The sequence below is a fragment of the Protopterus annectens genome, chromosome 9.part0, assembly GCF_019279795.1.
Source record: "Protopterus annectens isolate FY-2018-M chromosome 9.part0, PAN1.0, whole genome shotgun sequence".
NCBI classification, from domain to species: Eukaryota; Metazoa; Chordata; order Ceratodontiformes; family Protopteridae; genus Protopterus; species Protopterus annectens.
The window spans coordinates 905,157,497-905,171,813 of record NC_056743.1 but is presented as its reverse complement, the minus strand read 5'-3'; the positions used below and the strand labels follow the sequence as shown (position 1 = coordinate 905,171,813).

Below are 14,317 nucleotides of genomic sequence, written 5' to 3'. Positions count from 1 at the left end.
TGGTTTCCATTCTGTGGACAGCAGCAGCAGAATCCCTAAAATCGTGCCTGATTGTTCTCCTCTTGAGGCAGTCAGGGGCCGTTTTTCTTTCCTTCTTTGGCATGGATAGTCATCATATCTGACAGATGAATTTGGGACATATATCCAGTGGCTACAGAATCCTTTTCCTCACTTAATCTTCCCCTTCCCATTGTCACACCCCATCAGAAGAAGGCAGCAAAGATAGAGGTTTTTGCAGTCTCCTGTGATAGAGAGCCATTCAAGAGGTCCCACAGTCCCTTAGACCAAATGGCACCAACTACTACTTGAGATTCTTTTTAGTTCTCAGAAAGACCAGGGACCTCAAACCGGTACTGTTTAAGAGGTCTAAATGATTTCATGTCAAAACAAAGATTGGGATTGTCACAATGCAGGCAGTTCTTTCATGCTTGTGAAAAGAAGCTTGGATGTACTCTCTCAACTTCCAGAATTGCCTACATGTACATAAAGATTGCCATATAGTCAATAAGAAAGAAGAATTAAGGAAAGAAATTGAGATTTAATATGGTGTAATATTTATGCAAAGGAAAAAGCAAAACTTACCAATACAAAAAGAGCAGCACCAGAGATATTTGAAGAGAAATCCAGGCAAAGGAATCTGGACATGGAAAACTGTACAATACAAAAAATAAGAAGACAAAGGAAAAGTAGAAAAGATTAGTAATGAAAAAGTTAAAGAAATAGAAAATGAGGTTATGGAATACCTTCGAAGTGAAGGATTCAATTTAGAAATTTTAATTCAGAAAACACCACAACAGGTTAGAGCAATGGATATCCAAATTAAGGGGAGAATGGGAAGCAACTGGTCAGGTGCCATGTGAATATACATTAGCGTCTTCCACAGGAAGCAAGTATAAGCATTCACTTGAAGCTGGACAGCAAGAGAAGGAACAGGAAACTGTGGAAACTCTGATGCAGTCAATGTTGAGGCCAGTAAATTCCCATATGACAGAGCAACGGATGGCACAGGATGAAATAGAAAAAAATATGCCACAGGAAGATGGTATAGAACGTTCTATAGAAATGCCTGCAGGAAATGGAAAACAAAAATGTGCCCTCAGATTAGAAGAAACTGAGCTAAGAGAAGAGTTGCTTGATTAAATAGAGAGAGACATATTAAGATCAATGAAAGAAAGAGACTGCAAAAGGTCAATATACCGCAAAAAGTCAGAAGTTTGATCAAACAAATGAACACAGTAATAAGGACTGTGCATAGAGATCCATGTGATATAACAGAAGTCAACAGGATATATTACTGTGCAGCTAAATTAATAACTGATAAAGTTCTACCACAAGAACACAGGGCTGTGAGGGGAAAGGAAGGTGAGAAATTGAATACCATCATGGAAGTATCGAATAGAGAAAACTGTAAAGCAATTAAGGCAATAAGTGTCACTGTTAAGAGTATAGAAGAAGGAGTAGATCAACAAAAACACTTAGAAAGATAGACACGATTAAAGCAATGCACAGTATTGGAACAGATCAGGATCTATCCTGCACTTTTGCAAATAAAATAAAAATCTCAGGATAAGTGGAAGAACTTAGAAGATACACAGATAAATATAAAGGAAAAGTACAAAATAAGCAATTTATTTATGACCCAAAAAAGTTTTATAGAAAAGTAGGAAACAAGGTAAAAGAAATTGAAAGACCGCCAAAAAAGAAGAAATAGATACATTTTGGAGAAGTATTTATGAAGATCCTGTGCAAGATAACAAAGATGCTAAATGGATAGAAAAAGTAAAAGAAAGAAAAAGTTTAAAGGTACAGGATATGAAATGGGATAAAGTAACAGGCAGAGAGATTGAAACAAAGTTTAAGAAAAGCATCTAATTGGGTAAACCCAGGCCCAGATGCAATACCTAACTTTTGATTAAAATTATTAACATCTTTGCACAAAGATTTAACCATGAGTAAGAACTATTTATATGCGCACCCCGAACAGGTGCCAACCTGGCTAACAACAGGCAAAACAGTGCTCCTACTTAAAAGTGAACTCGCAAGCTACCCTAAAAATTGTAGACCAATAACTTGCCTTCTGACGATGTATAAACTATACACTGGAATTGATGCCGGCAGAGTTTATAGTCCTTAAGAAGAAAACTCAATTATGGCAGTAGAATAAGGACAATAAAAGAAAGTCATATGGAATAAAGGATCATTTGTTGTTAAATAGTCATAGTGAAGATCTGTAAAAAGGGGAAGAATTTAAGTATGGCATAGAATTAATACAAAAAAGCATTTGATAGTAGCCCACATTCATGGATAAAAGAGTACTTAAAAATATATAAGATACACCCTATACTGATAGACTATATTACAGAGCAAGAGGGAGTGTATAACTATTTGGGAATTGATGAAGGATCATCAATAAAATATTAACAAATGTGAATAAAACGTAGGAATAATTTAGAAGACTTACATTAATCCTGAAAACAGCATTGACATCTAGGAACAAAATCCAAGCTATAAACTTGTGGAATAACAGGTGTGTTGTACCTTTAAGAAGCATTTCCAAGATCTGTGTGGGTCTACATCACTACATCAAATAGCGATAAGTTCGAACGCCCTTTGTTCGAACCGAAAAGTCCAAAACCCCTAAACAGCGAACTTACGGAACAGTGATTTTTTTCCCAGGGAAAAAAATTGCTGCTCCGTGGGAAAAAGAAAATCACGGTTTAGGGCTTTCGGATTTTTCAGTTTGAACAAACGGCATTCGACCTTATTCACCATTCGATGTGGTGATGCAGACCCGATCTGTGTGTGCATATAAGTACCAAGCACTTGTTAACTTCAGTGCCATTTTGAAGGTGCAGCCAGAATGTTAACATCCATGTCATGATAGCTAATCTGTTTATAAGTTAAAGTTACATAACCTCATTTGTGATATGTTTGCATACAATAAAGCTGCTTGAACAAGAACCCATGATGCTTGCTTGTTTTATCCTGACCTGGTGAGCAACATGGTATCAGAACTGGGATTGCAAAGACTATTCTTCTGCCATAAGGTGCAGAGGTAATGGCAAAGGCAAACTAAAAGAATCAAGAGCAAAAAAGGGCCAGAGACAAGTCAAAGGTAAAGAGAATACACGTGGATGATTTGTTTATTGAAAGAGGTTAAACAGAGCATTACAAGAGCACAAAAGGTATTGTTAAGCAAGCAAATAGTACAGAAAAGTTTATTAAGCAGACGAGAAGTAGAAAAGAGCTCATTAATCAGACAAAATGTTTGAAACTGAGTTATTTGATAAAATGAGTATTAGAAAACTACATAAACGGTTCAGAATTACATCAGAATTGTAAAACAAACTTGTTTAAAGTAAAATGATCACAAGAAAGTATAATGGGCATGAAAAGAGATTAAATGAGCAAAATGCATATAACACAAGGACATAAAAGGCAGATTAAGAGATTCAGTGAGCGAAATAACTGTAATAGAAAGGGCAGAAAAGGGCACATTGAATATAAATAAAGCAAAGGCAACTGCATGTGTTTTGGGCGAATTACTGTGTTTGGTACAAATGACGACTTCACATTGATTGAAGCCTTGAATAGCATATCTAGAGTAGTTTGACGTATCTCAAAGTGTGTAAAAGTGCTTACAGTGTGTGCTTTTTGCTGTGCATTAATTCCAAAGAGTATTTTGTGTGCAAAGTGCAACTATTTCATGAAGTGCAGTCAAATAAAGCCATTTTGAAAAGTTTCTTGTGCCTGGATGCATCTGTTCACAGAGTACTGCCATTACAGTCAGTCTCTTGCACTATACAGAGTTGTTTGGCAAAGTGCATCCATTTTGAGGAGATTCCAGTGGGCTGTGTACTGTTTATTTGTCAAGTGCCATTACTTTGAAACACTTTATTCACAAAGTGCCATTACTTTGAGACCATTTTTTTGCAAAGTGCCATTACTTTGAGACAGTTTATTTGCTAAATGCCATTACTTTGAAACAGTTTATTTGCTAAATGCCATTACTTTGAAACAGTTTTTTTGCAAAGTGCCATTACTTTGAAACAGTTTATTCGCAAAGTGCCATTACTTTGAAACAGTTTATTCGCAAAGTGCCATTACTTTGAAGCAGTTTATTCGCAAAGTGCCATTACTTTGAAGCAGTTTATTCAAGAAAGTGCCATTACTTTGAAGCAGTTTATTCGCAAAGTGCCATTACTTTGAAGCAGTTTATTCGCAAAGTGCCATTACTTTGAAGCAGTTTATTCGCAAAGTGCCATTACTTTGAAGCAGTTTATTCGCAAAGTGCCATTACTTTGAAGCAGTTTATTCGCAAAGTGCCATTACTTTGAAGCAGTTTATTCGCAAAGTGCCATTACTTTGAAGCAGTTTATTTGTAAAGTGACATTGCTTTGAGACAGTGTATTTGCAAAATACAGTTACTTCAAGATGTTTTCTGCCCTCAGCTTCTATTGCTCAGTTTATTCTCACTGTGTAGTTGTTCGAAATGTTTCTTAAAATAGTGATAAATGACTTTGGTAATAAAATGTTGATAAATGGCTTTGGCATTAAAGTGATTACAAGACAAAGGCTTGTACAGTCAAATGATGATAAATGATTTAGCATTATTGTCTTTACAAGATAAATGGCTCATATAGTAAAATAATTTCATGGCAAGCGGGCTTTACAGTAAAGAGATTTCTAAGTATTGCAGTGCCTAGGAAACTTATTTTGTGAAATTCGGTTATACAAAGACTCATGTTGTTACAAGTACTGGCATAAATTTCAAGCACATGTATACATGTATGTACAAGTGTGTGTTCGTGCATATTTATTTTCAAGAGTTTTCACTGAGATGTATCAATTTGGCAGATAGATTTTTCAAGCCACAACCACTTGTGTGTAATCAGAACATTACAGAGAATTAGAAAATATTTGAGCAAGAATATGATACATTTATACAAGCAGCTTATTATTAAAGATGCACATTTTGCTGAACCTAGCAGGGTCAGAAGCCATTGAAAGGGAGCGTTCATTTGTCTATGCACCAGCAATGTATGAAGGTGAAGGAGAAACTTGTCATGTTGTTGTGCAGGCTGAATCAAGGGAGGACCCCAAGTGTTTAAAGTGCAAATTCAGAGAAATGTGTAACCCTCAGACTAATGTTACACTAGAGAGGCATTTGTTTTACACGAGAGATCAAAAGGAAGGGGAAACTTTTGCAGCTTATATTACTGACCTGAGAAGCAAAGCTAAAATGTGTAGGTTTGATGATTTAAAGGATGAATCTATAACGGACAGACTCATGCGTAGTATTAATAGTGCTGCTGTGAGAAAGATTTTGCTTTGTGACAGTTATTTTATTCTGAGTAAAACCATTGAGATTTGTCAGATTCATGAAGTTACAGAAAGGCACACAAATTGAGCATGGTTTCATTTGGCTCCAGAGCTCATGTAGACAGCATGCAACATGTGACAGGCAAAAGCAGGCCTAAGCAGGTGGCAGTGGCAGCCCCGGTGAGACTTCTAGGGTAAAACCCGTAGTCTTCTAGCACATTCCAAGAACAGTTCAGTTAAAGGAGCATGCTCAGTGCAAACCTTAAGGGTACCTAGTGCAAAACAAACATTGCTCAGTATAGCATGAGTGAATCAGCAAAACCCAAATCAAGCTTTATTTTTAACTGTTACAATTGTGGTGCAAACAATGAGTCCAGAAGAGAAAAAATGCATGGCATTTGGTCAGCAATGTCATAAGTGTAAGAAATTGAACCATTTTCAAAGATTTTGTACATCAAGTAAGCCTCACCCAGTTACAAAGAAGGGTTACTCCAAAAAAACAAGTTAATCAAATAGACTTGCAACAGTCTGCTTTCTGTGTAGATGGTGCATCAGTAATTGGTGAAAAGATTGATGCGGTAGATTTATTGGCAAGAAAGTAAGTGTTTTGTACTGTCCGGATCAATGGTAAATCCACCAAGCTTAAAGTAGACAATAGTTCAAAGTGTAATGTCATGTCTGCAGATACTTTTGCAAGGGTCAGAGCTGGTGAACAACTAAATGTGGCTAGTTGTATGAAACTTATAGCTTATGGAGGTGAAGAAATTCAAACTGAAGACTCAGTATTGCTTTCGTGTTATGTGGCTAAGAGCTGTTATAGCCTTTTGGTTTATGTGATTTGAAGACCTGTGCAGTCATTATTGGGTCTCAGAGACAGTTTGAAAATGAATCTGCTTTCTTTTACCAAAGAAGTTCATCATATAAGCACATGTTCTAGTTCTAGCTAATCAGTACTATTTTTTCAGAGTATGGTGATGTTTTTGATTAATAGATTGTGCAAACTTCCAGTTGTGTATTCCGTGAAATTAGACCCAGAAATCAGTCCAGTGGTCATACTAGCAAGAAGAGTTCCGATAGATATGCAGCATAAGGTCAAAACTCATTTGGACAGGATGGTGCAACAAGGTGCAATTTGTCCAGTTACAGAACCTACCAAATGGGTGTCGTCCATGTAGCAACTCATAAAAAAGGGTCAGATTAAATCAGAATATGTATTGACCCAAGAGATTTGAATAAAACATTGAAGAGACTGCATCTTCCCGTGCGTACAGTCGAAGAGGTTGCAGCCCTGATATGCCACTGTTTTTTCTGTCTTAGATGCAAAGATTTCATTTTGGCAAGTTATGCTTGATGGCAAATCTTCATTACTGACTACAGTCAGTACCCGATTTGGAAGATCTAGATTCCTCAGGATGCCATTTGGAGTAAATTCTGCAAGTGAAGTCTCACAGCACACAATGCAGCAAATTTTTTGGGGCTATCCATGTGCCATAATAGTATATATATTTATTGGTCAGAGGCAATGGTGAGGTAGAGCATGACCAAAATCTTGAGAGTTCTATACAGAGCACATGAAGTGAACTTGAAGCTCAATCCTCTGAAGTGCAAATTCAGACTACCAGAAGTTACATATGTAGGTCTTGAGACCAGACCTGTCCAAGCAAGCAGCCATTCTTGAAATGCCAGCACCAGATAATGTGCAAGCTCTACAACATTTTCTTGGTATGGTCCATTACTTAGGCAAGTTTATACCAAATTTCAGCAAGTTGACAGCACCTTTGAGAGAGCTCACAAGTAAAAATGTTTCTTGCTCATGGCTAGACCAGCACCAGAGAGCATTTGAAGTTCTTAAGCAGAAAATTGCTACCCCCAACATTAAGATACTATGATGTCAACAAACCAGTAACTCTTTCCTGTGATGCTTCAAAATTTGGTTTAGGTTTATTCTTCAAGAGGGCAATCCAGTAGTGTACATATCTAGAACACTTACCCAGACTGAGATGCAATATGCCCAAATCAAGAAAGAACTTTTGGCAATAGTGTTTGCATGTTCCATGTTTCATGATTATATCTATGGTCGAGAAATCCAGATTGAAACTGATCATCAACCTTTAGTGACTATTTTAAATAAGCCTATGCATTCAGCTCCAGCAAGATTACAAGGAATGATGCTCAAATTGCAAAAGTACAATTTTAAAATGGTCTATACAAAAGGCAGACTTCTTTATGTGGCTGATACGTTTTCTAGAGCACCCAGAAATAGAACAAAACAGCTTCATGCAGAGAATTTTGACTTTGATGTCATGGAAGTACATAATTTTTTTACCACATGACTTGATGATCTACGAGATCATACAATCAATGATTCAGTTTTGCAGAAGCTCAGTTGCTATATCAATGTTTTTTGGACATCAGAGCAATTAAGTGTACCACCAGAAGTGCAATCTTACTTTGCTTACAGAGATGAGTTGTTGAGGGTAGATGGCATTATTTTCAAAGGTCCTGAAATTATTGTTCCTGTTTCCTTACAACAAGAATATATCCAGATTTTGCACTGTGGTCACCTGGGTTCTGAATCTACTAACTGAAGAGCAAGAGGACTAGTATCTTGGACCTCTCTAGCGAAAGACATTGATAAAGTACTTTCTAACTGTTAAGTATGTAATAGTACTAAAGCGCATTTGCAAAGAGAGCCACTTCAGCTAAGTCAAATTCCTGATCTACCTTTGTCAATTATAGCTACTGACATATTCGAGTGGAACAATCAGTATTACTTAGTACTGGTAGACTCTTATTCGAATTAGTTCAAGATCAATTTACTACCTAATCTAACTTCTACTACAGTCATTACTAAGTTGAAACGCCATTCCTCTGTCCATGGCAGTCCACAGAAATTAATCTCTGACAATGGTATGCAATTCACCGGTCAATTGTTTCAGAAATTTGCCAGAGAATGGGACTTCATACATGTTAGTAGTCCAGTGTATCTGCAATTGAATGGACTTGCTGAACGTGCAGCACAGAGTGCAAAGCAATTACTTGAGAAGTCAAAGTGTGATAATACTGACGTTTTTTTTAACTTACTCAATCTGAGAAACATACCCCATGATGATATACTTGGTTCACCTGCTCAGAGACTTCTTTCTAGGCAAACCAGAGCAACATTGCCAATCAGTTCTAGTTTATTGAGGCCTAAAGCTAAGAACAACTAAGCGATCAAAGCCCAGTTATCTAGAAAGCGTTCTTTCCAACCCAAAAGTCCAGCTCTGACAAGTTGAGCAGATTTCTTCATCAGTTGAAAAAAAGGAGAGATGGTGAGAATACAAACAGCGAAAGGTTTTGACTGGATTGGTCAAGTAATGAGTATTTGTGCAGAGCCGAGGTCATTTTTTTGTTAAATTCACGGGTATGCAGTACAGGAGAAATTGCAGACATCTTCCTGTAGCAGAACTGATATTGCACCATTGTACCTGTGATAAAGACTCTTAACTCTCAGAGCAATCCAGATGATATTCCTGTTCCAGAATGTGTCTTGACTCCTGATACTCTTCTGGCAGACGATTGCAGTGTTCCTAAGATTGAACAGTCAGCAGAGACTATCCCAGTTGCTAAACCAGATTCCAAATTTTGTGTCACACGATATGGTTGCATTTAGTGTGAAATACACAGCAATGTGGATGTAGTTTTATATATGCATCTAGCTTTGTATAATTGCATGATGAAAATCATTTGTATGTAAATTGCATATTCATTAATTTCAGTGACAATGTCCAACTCATTTTCTCAAAGAGGGAGGATGTCGAATAACAGGAGTGGTGTACCTTTAAGAAGCATTTCCAAGCTCTGTATGTGGATATAAATACCAAGCATGTGTTGGCTTCAGTGACATTTTGAAGGTGCAGCCAGAATTTTAATATCCATGTGCATGATAGCTAATCTGTTTATAAGTTAGTTACTTTACCTCATTTATGATATGTTTGCATACAATAAAGCTGCGTGAACAAGAACTCACGATGCTCACTTGTTTTATCCTGACCTGGTGAGTGACAAAACCTGTCCTCTCTTATAGTTTTGGAGTGATTCACTGGCCCCAAAACGTGTTGGATAGATTAGATAGGAAAACAAGAAATATGCTTCATGTTGACCAAATGATTTATAAAAATCAGTGCATACCAAGATTATATATTCCCCATTCCGAAGGAGGGATGGGCCTCCTTGAAATTAATTACATGTATAGATCTGCAATTGTGCACTCAGCACATATCTGCTGACCTTACAAGATCCAAACGTAGTGAAAGTTTTGAAAGATGAGGAGAATAAATCTAAGATGACTTCTCTTCTTAATATAGCAGAAGCATATCAGCGTCAAGCAGGAATGGAAATCAAACCAGAAGTAGATAAAAATCAGGCAGCAACTGAATGTGCCAAAAAACAAAAAAAGAATATAAGGTGAAGGACCAGATGAGAAGTCAAGAAATATGGAAAATACATGAATATAGTTGCAAGTATAGAAAACGTCTGGAAGAACCCCATGTTGATCAGGAATGAAAGCAGGAATGCTTAAGGAGAGGCGAATTCAAACCAAGAGATGAAAGGTTAATATTGGTGGGCCCAAGATAGTGGGCTATGTACACACTGGTTTACCAAGTCCATTGAATATGTGGGAGAAACAAACAAATGTAGGTTTTGTAAAACCGAATTGAATACAGTCGCACACCTCATTGCTGGTTGTGACATACTAATGACAGGAGGACTATATACTGAAAGGCATAATAATGTGGGAAGACTGTTACAGTGAGGATTGTGCAAACATTACGGTATTGAAGTGGCTGAAAAACACTGGAAACATGAGCCACAAAGCATCACAGAAAATGCTGAAGTTTACATCATATTACCAACAGTTGAAAAGCTAGATCTAGAAAACCAGCTATAGTGGTCCGTGAAAAGAAGACAGAAGTAGGATTGATCATTGAAATTGCCACGCATAGTGACTACAGTGTCTTGCATACAGAGAGACGCAAAGGCATAAAATATCAGGATTTGCAGGTAGAAACGAGAGCAGTGTGAAAGAAAGATACCCAGGCGGTTCCAATAGTAGTAGGAACAACAGGTCTTATAAAAAAGAATCTACAGTCGTATTTAGATATATTAGCAACTCGGCACCATAAAAATCCACTGCCAGTCATTAGTGGACCAGAGTTCTGCTGTGGTGGCCCCTAACTGGGAAAAGCCGAAAGACCAATACATGTAACCCCATACAAATTGCAGGAGGAGTCATTACTGGGCACATTGCGGGTGCTGCGAAGAGCACTTTTGGCTGACATCAAAGATTGAAACAATATGAATTTCATGAACTTTAATCTTACTTTGAGTTAAGAATGAGGCCCATTCCAGTCATGGTATTAGAAACCCAAAAGATTTGGAAATATTAAAAAAAAAATTAAGGACATTCATACTCTTCTAGATTAGAACCAGTGAATTTCATTTTCAAGCCCTTCCATTTGAACTCACCCTGACCCCCAGGGTGTTAATGAAGTGCATGACTGTGGTTGTAGCAAATCAAAGGATACAGGGTATTGAGGTGCTCATATCCTGGACATTATCCTGGCTGTGCTGATCTAGAGAAGCTGGTTCTATACCAAATTTCCAACGAGATTTTTTTTTTAATTTGTATCATAACAGTTTAATTTGCTGATGCAGAGTAATTTTAAAGTTATTTTTTTATTTATTTGGATACAACAGAGAAGTCTTTTAGCAGGCTGCAGCAGTACAACACTTCTGACAACACATAAAAGTTGATTGGAAGCAAAATTATAAATACACATCAGTTTATAAAGTTATTTAAGTCATAGTAAATTAGGTGTGATTATGGTAATGTATATAATACTGGGATTGTTTTAATGATTTCACTGTGACTGATAAGGGAATCAGATTTTAATCAATATTTACATCCACAATTTACAAGCTGAGACAAGACTTACATTAATGTGATTATTTCAGGCAAAGAATAAACGAAAGGGGGATTTAGAGAAAGCCAAGATGAAAGAAGCGAAAAAAATGATTAAGGTAGGCTCTTCAGCTTTTTTGTTAATGCTTTTACTTATTTTACACAGCTGGTTTACTGAAATAACATCAGACTCCCTGGTCGGGCAATAATTTAGATGGTGGTTGTCAAAATGTTTCAATATACTAACAATTATTATGTTGTGGAACGGTAAAAACTCCATATAAAATTTGACAACAGAAAAGTATTGCTTCATTCCTTCTTGCCTTTACCTTTTTCAGGTGTAATGTTGTAGATGGTAAATAGCAGATTTACTGGAAAATGTTCTGTTTTTCCATGCTGTTTTTTAAACATTTTTATTGAATTGTCACTTGTGACGCAGGCAAACTTAACATTTATATGAAAGTAATCAAACCGTATTAACAACTTCACATTTACAAATGTTGTACATCACATATATATTGTTATATATCCTATAATCTAAGCAACATTATATAAATTATTCAATTCCTGCCTTCTCTTAAACCTTATTCTACCTCCAAAACATTTTTTCTGCATGTACTGTTCCCACAATTTACATTTTTTTCCTATGTAATTCACTCCTAGCCTTTTCTAAAGATCCCACTTCCTGTTCTTTTGTCTATGTTACAATATTCACTACTTCAGTACTGCGGTGGTGGTGCTGTGGTAGCATTGTCGCCTCACAGTTAGATGTTGCCCGTTCCCGTTCGATTCTCAGCTAGAGCGTCTTCTGTGTGGTGACGTGTGAATGGGCGTTCGTTCCTTCGTTGAAGGTTGTGCGTTAGGCCCGGCAAGCCAGCACGTAAAAATCTACTGCTAATCATTACCGGACCGGAGTTCCGCTGTGGCGACCCGTAACCGGGGAAAAGCAGAAAGACACAACAGCAACAATATTCACTACTTCAAATATAATTGGTTTAGATTTTGATGTCCATTTTCTAGTAACTGCTTTTTTGGCAGATACCAGAATTAAACTTAACAAGGCTTTACTGTGTCTAGGCAATTCAGATCCTATATCCCAGCTCAAAAAAAAAAAAAAAAAAAGTATTTCCGTATTTACTCTCATTTGCTTGCTCAGTACTCCCAACAGAGTACACTGCTGGGAATTTCTAAAGTCTAACAACATATTATGCTCCCAAAACATATGTTCCCAGTTACATCTTTCTTTCACATTACTCCTCCAGCATTTGTCATCTTTCTGAGGAAAAATTCTTTGGAGTCTGCTTCGGGTTTAAAAGTATCAGTAAAAACACTTCCATGCAAAAATCCCTACATCTTTGAGATTTTGTTGAATATTTGGAAGCCATTACATATTCCTCCCATTTTTTCTTTGTGAATTACATATCTAATCTCTCGTCCCAATGTTTTCTGACCTCTTCTTATTGATTCCTGTAGTTTTCATGCAATATATGTCCTACTAATTATCCTTTTTTTAACAGCAGCTTCTGTTCTAGATTCAGCTAAAAACTCAACTAGTGCAGGTCTTAATGTAGGATTCCCCTGTCCCTTTTTCTTTGTCTGTACTCTGATGTCTGTCCGTGGTAGAGAAGGCAATCATTAGCCTGCAATCCAAATGTCTTCTTGGCCTCTTCCTATTCTGTTACCTTTCCTTCTCTAATTATTTGTTTCCAATACCTTAGTTCATTTGTCATCTTCCTCCAGTAAATTCCATCCCCTTCTTGTCCTCTGTACTGCTAATTGCAGTATCTCCTCTCTCCATTCCCATGTTGGCTGTGTTCTTAGTATACTTTCTGCTACTTTATGAATATGATATTCTGCATGACTGTTGTTATTCTCCTTAATGATCTGCATCCAAGAGCCCATTCCTTCCTTATTTCTTGAATTACCCCACTGCTTCATCATCATCCCTTTCCACTTTGAACTGTACCTTGTTTAATTCTTCCCAAATCTTTTCCCCCTTGGACTACTGTTCAGAGGAGGACTCCATAAGTCAAGACTCCCCTTTGGAAGATCACTCATTTTCCCGTGTGATGGATTATTTTAAGTGGGATTGTTCTCAAGTCTCTGATATTCAAAAAGGTATTGTGAGGAGCTCCTGCAAATGGAGTCTCCCCAACCATCTGCTGCTCCTCCTGTTTTGGCTGCCCTTCTGGATACCTTCACAAAACCTTCTGTAGCCCCTGACTCTCAGCCTCCTGCACCTAAGAAGCCAGGCAGGTTCTTTAAAGTGATTGAAGAGTACAAGTTTCTGTATAAATGCCATTCTGCTGACCCTTCTTCATAGGTGCTTACGGCAGAAGGGCATTTATACTGTAGTGCCCAGTCTCCTTTGACAAGCCATCCAAGTTGTTGCCCTCCACCAAGCTGTTGCCTTCTGATAAGGGTAGTAGGGCAATGGAAAGGCTGGGCAAGAATGTTTACACTGCTGGCACTTTGTCCTTTGGGGCCATCAGCTACCAGACTCATATGAACAAGTATGTTTTGGCTCTTCTTTCTCAGGTTTTTAAGATGGATTGACCTTCCTGACTCTGAGGGGAAGTCTTTGGCCCTTTCTGTGCTGAGCTGTACTTTGCAAGTTGCCCACCATTCAATCAAATGCAGCTATGGTGCTGCTGATGCTTCTTCCAGGGATACTGCCTTTTGAGGCGCTATTCCCAGCTTCATCTTCAGGCTTTACCTAATGGTGTTAAGGCCAAACTTTTGGATGCTCCATTGGATAATAAAAGCCTTTTTGGATCTGCTGTTGCTGACCTTTTCAAGTCTTTCCAGGACAAGGGCAAAGCCTTCCAGGAACTAAAACATATTTTTTGGTTCTTGTATTCCTAAATTTCAGAGGCTTTATCTTTCCAAGTCTGCCTTTGTTTGTAGGCAATGTTGCCTTCCTCCCAAAGGCAAGAAGGTTTCTAGACATGTGCATCCTGCTAAATCTACTCAGACTCCTGCCCCCAGAAACCTTCTTTCCAAGACAAGCCTATTTGATGGTTTGCTTCCTCCTTCCTTTGTCCCTCC

At 37.6% G+C, this 14,317-nt stretch overlaps 1 protein-coding gene across 1 annotated transcript in view; it reads left to right on the top strand.

The window, feature by feature from the left end:
* BAZ2A (bromodomain adjacent to zinc finger domain 2A) overlaps positions 1 to 14,317 on the top strand; it is a 3,667,728-nt gene that overhangs the window by 1,372,635 nt on the left and 2,280,776 nt on the right. The window contains exon 13 of the mRNA XM_044083634.1: positions 11,323 to 11,388. Coding sequence (XP_043939569.1) covers positions 11,323 to 11,388 — 66 coding nt within the window. The remainder of the gene's footprint in view (positions 1 to 11,322; positions 11,389 to 14,317) is intronic.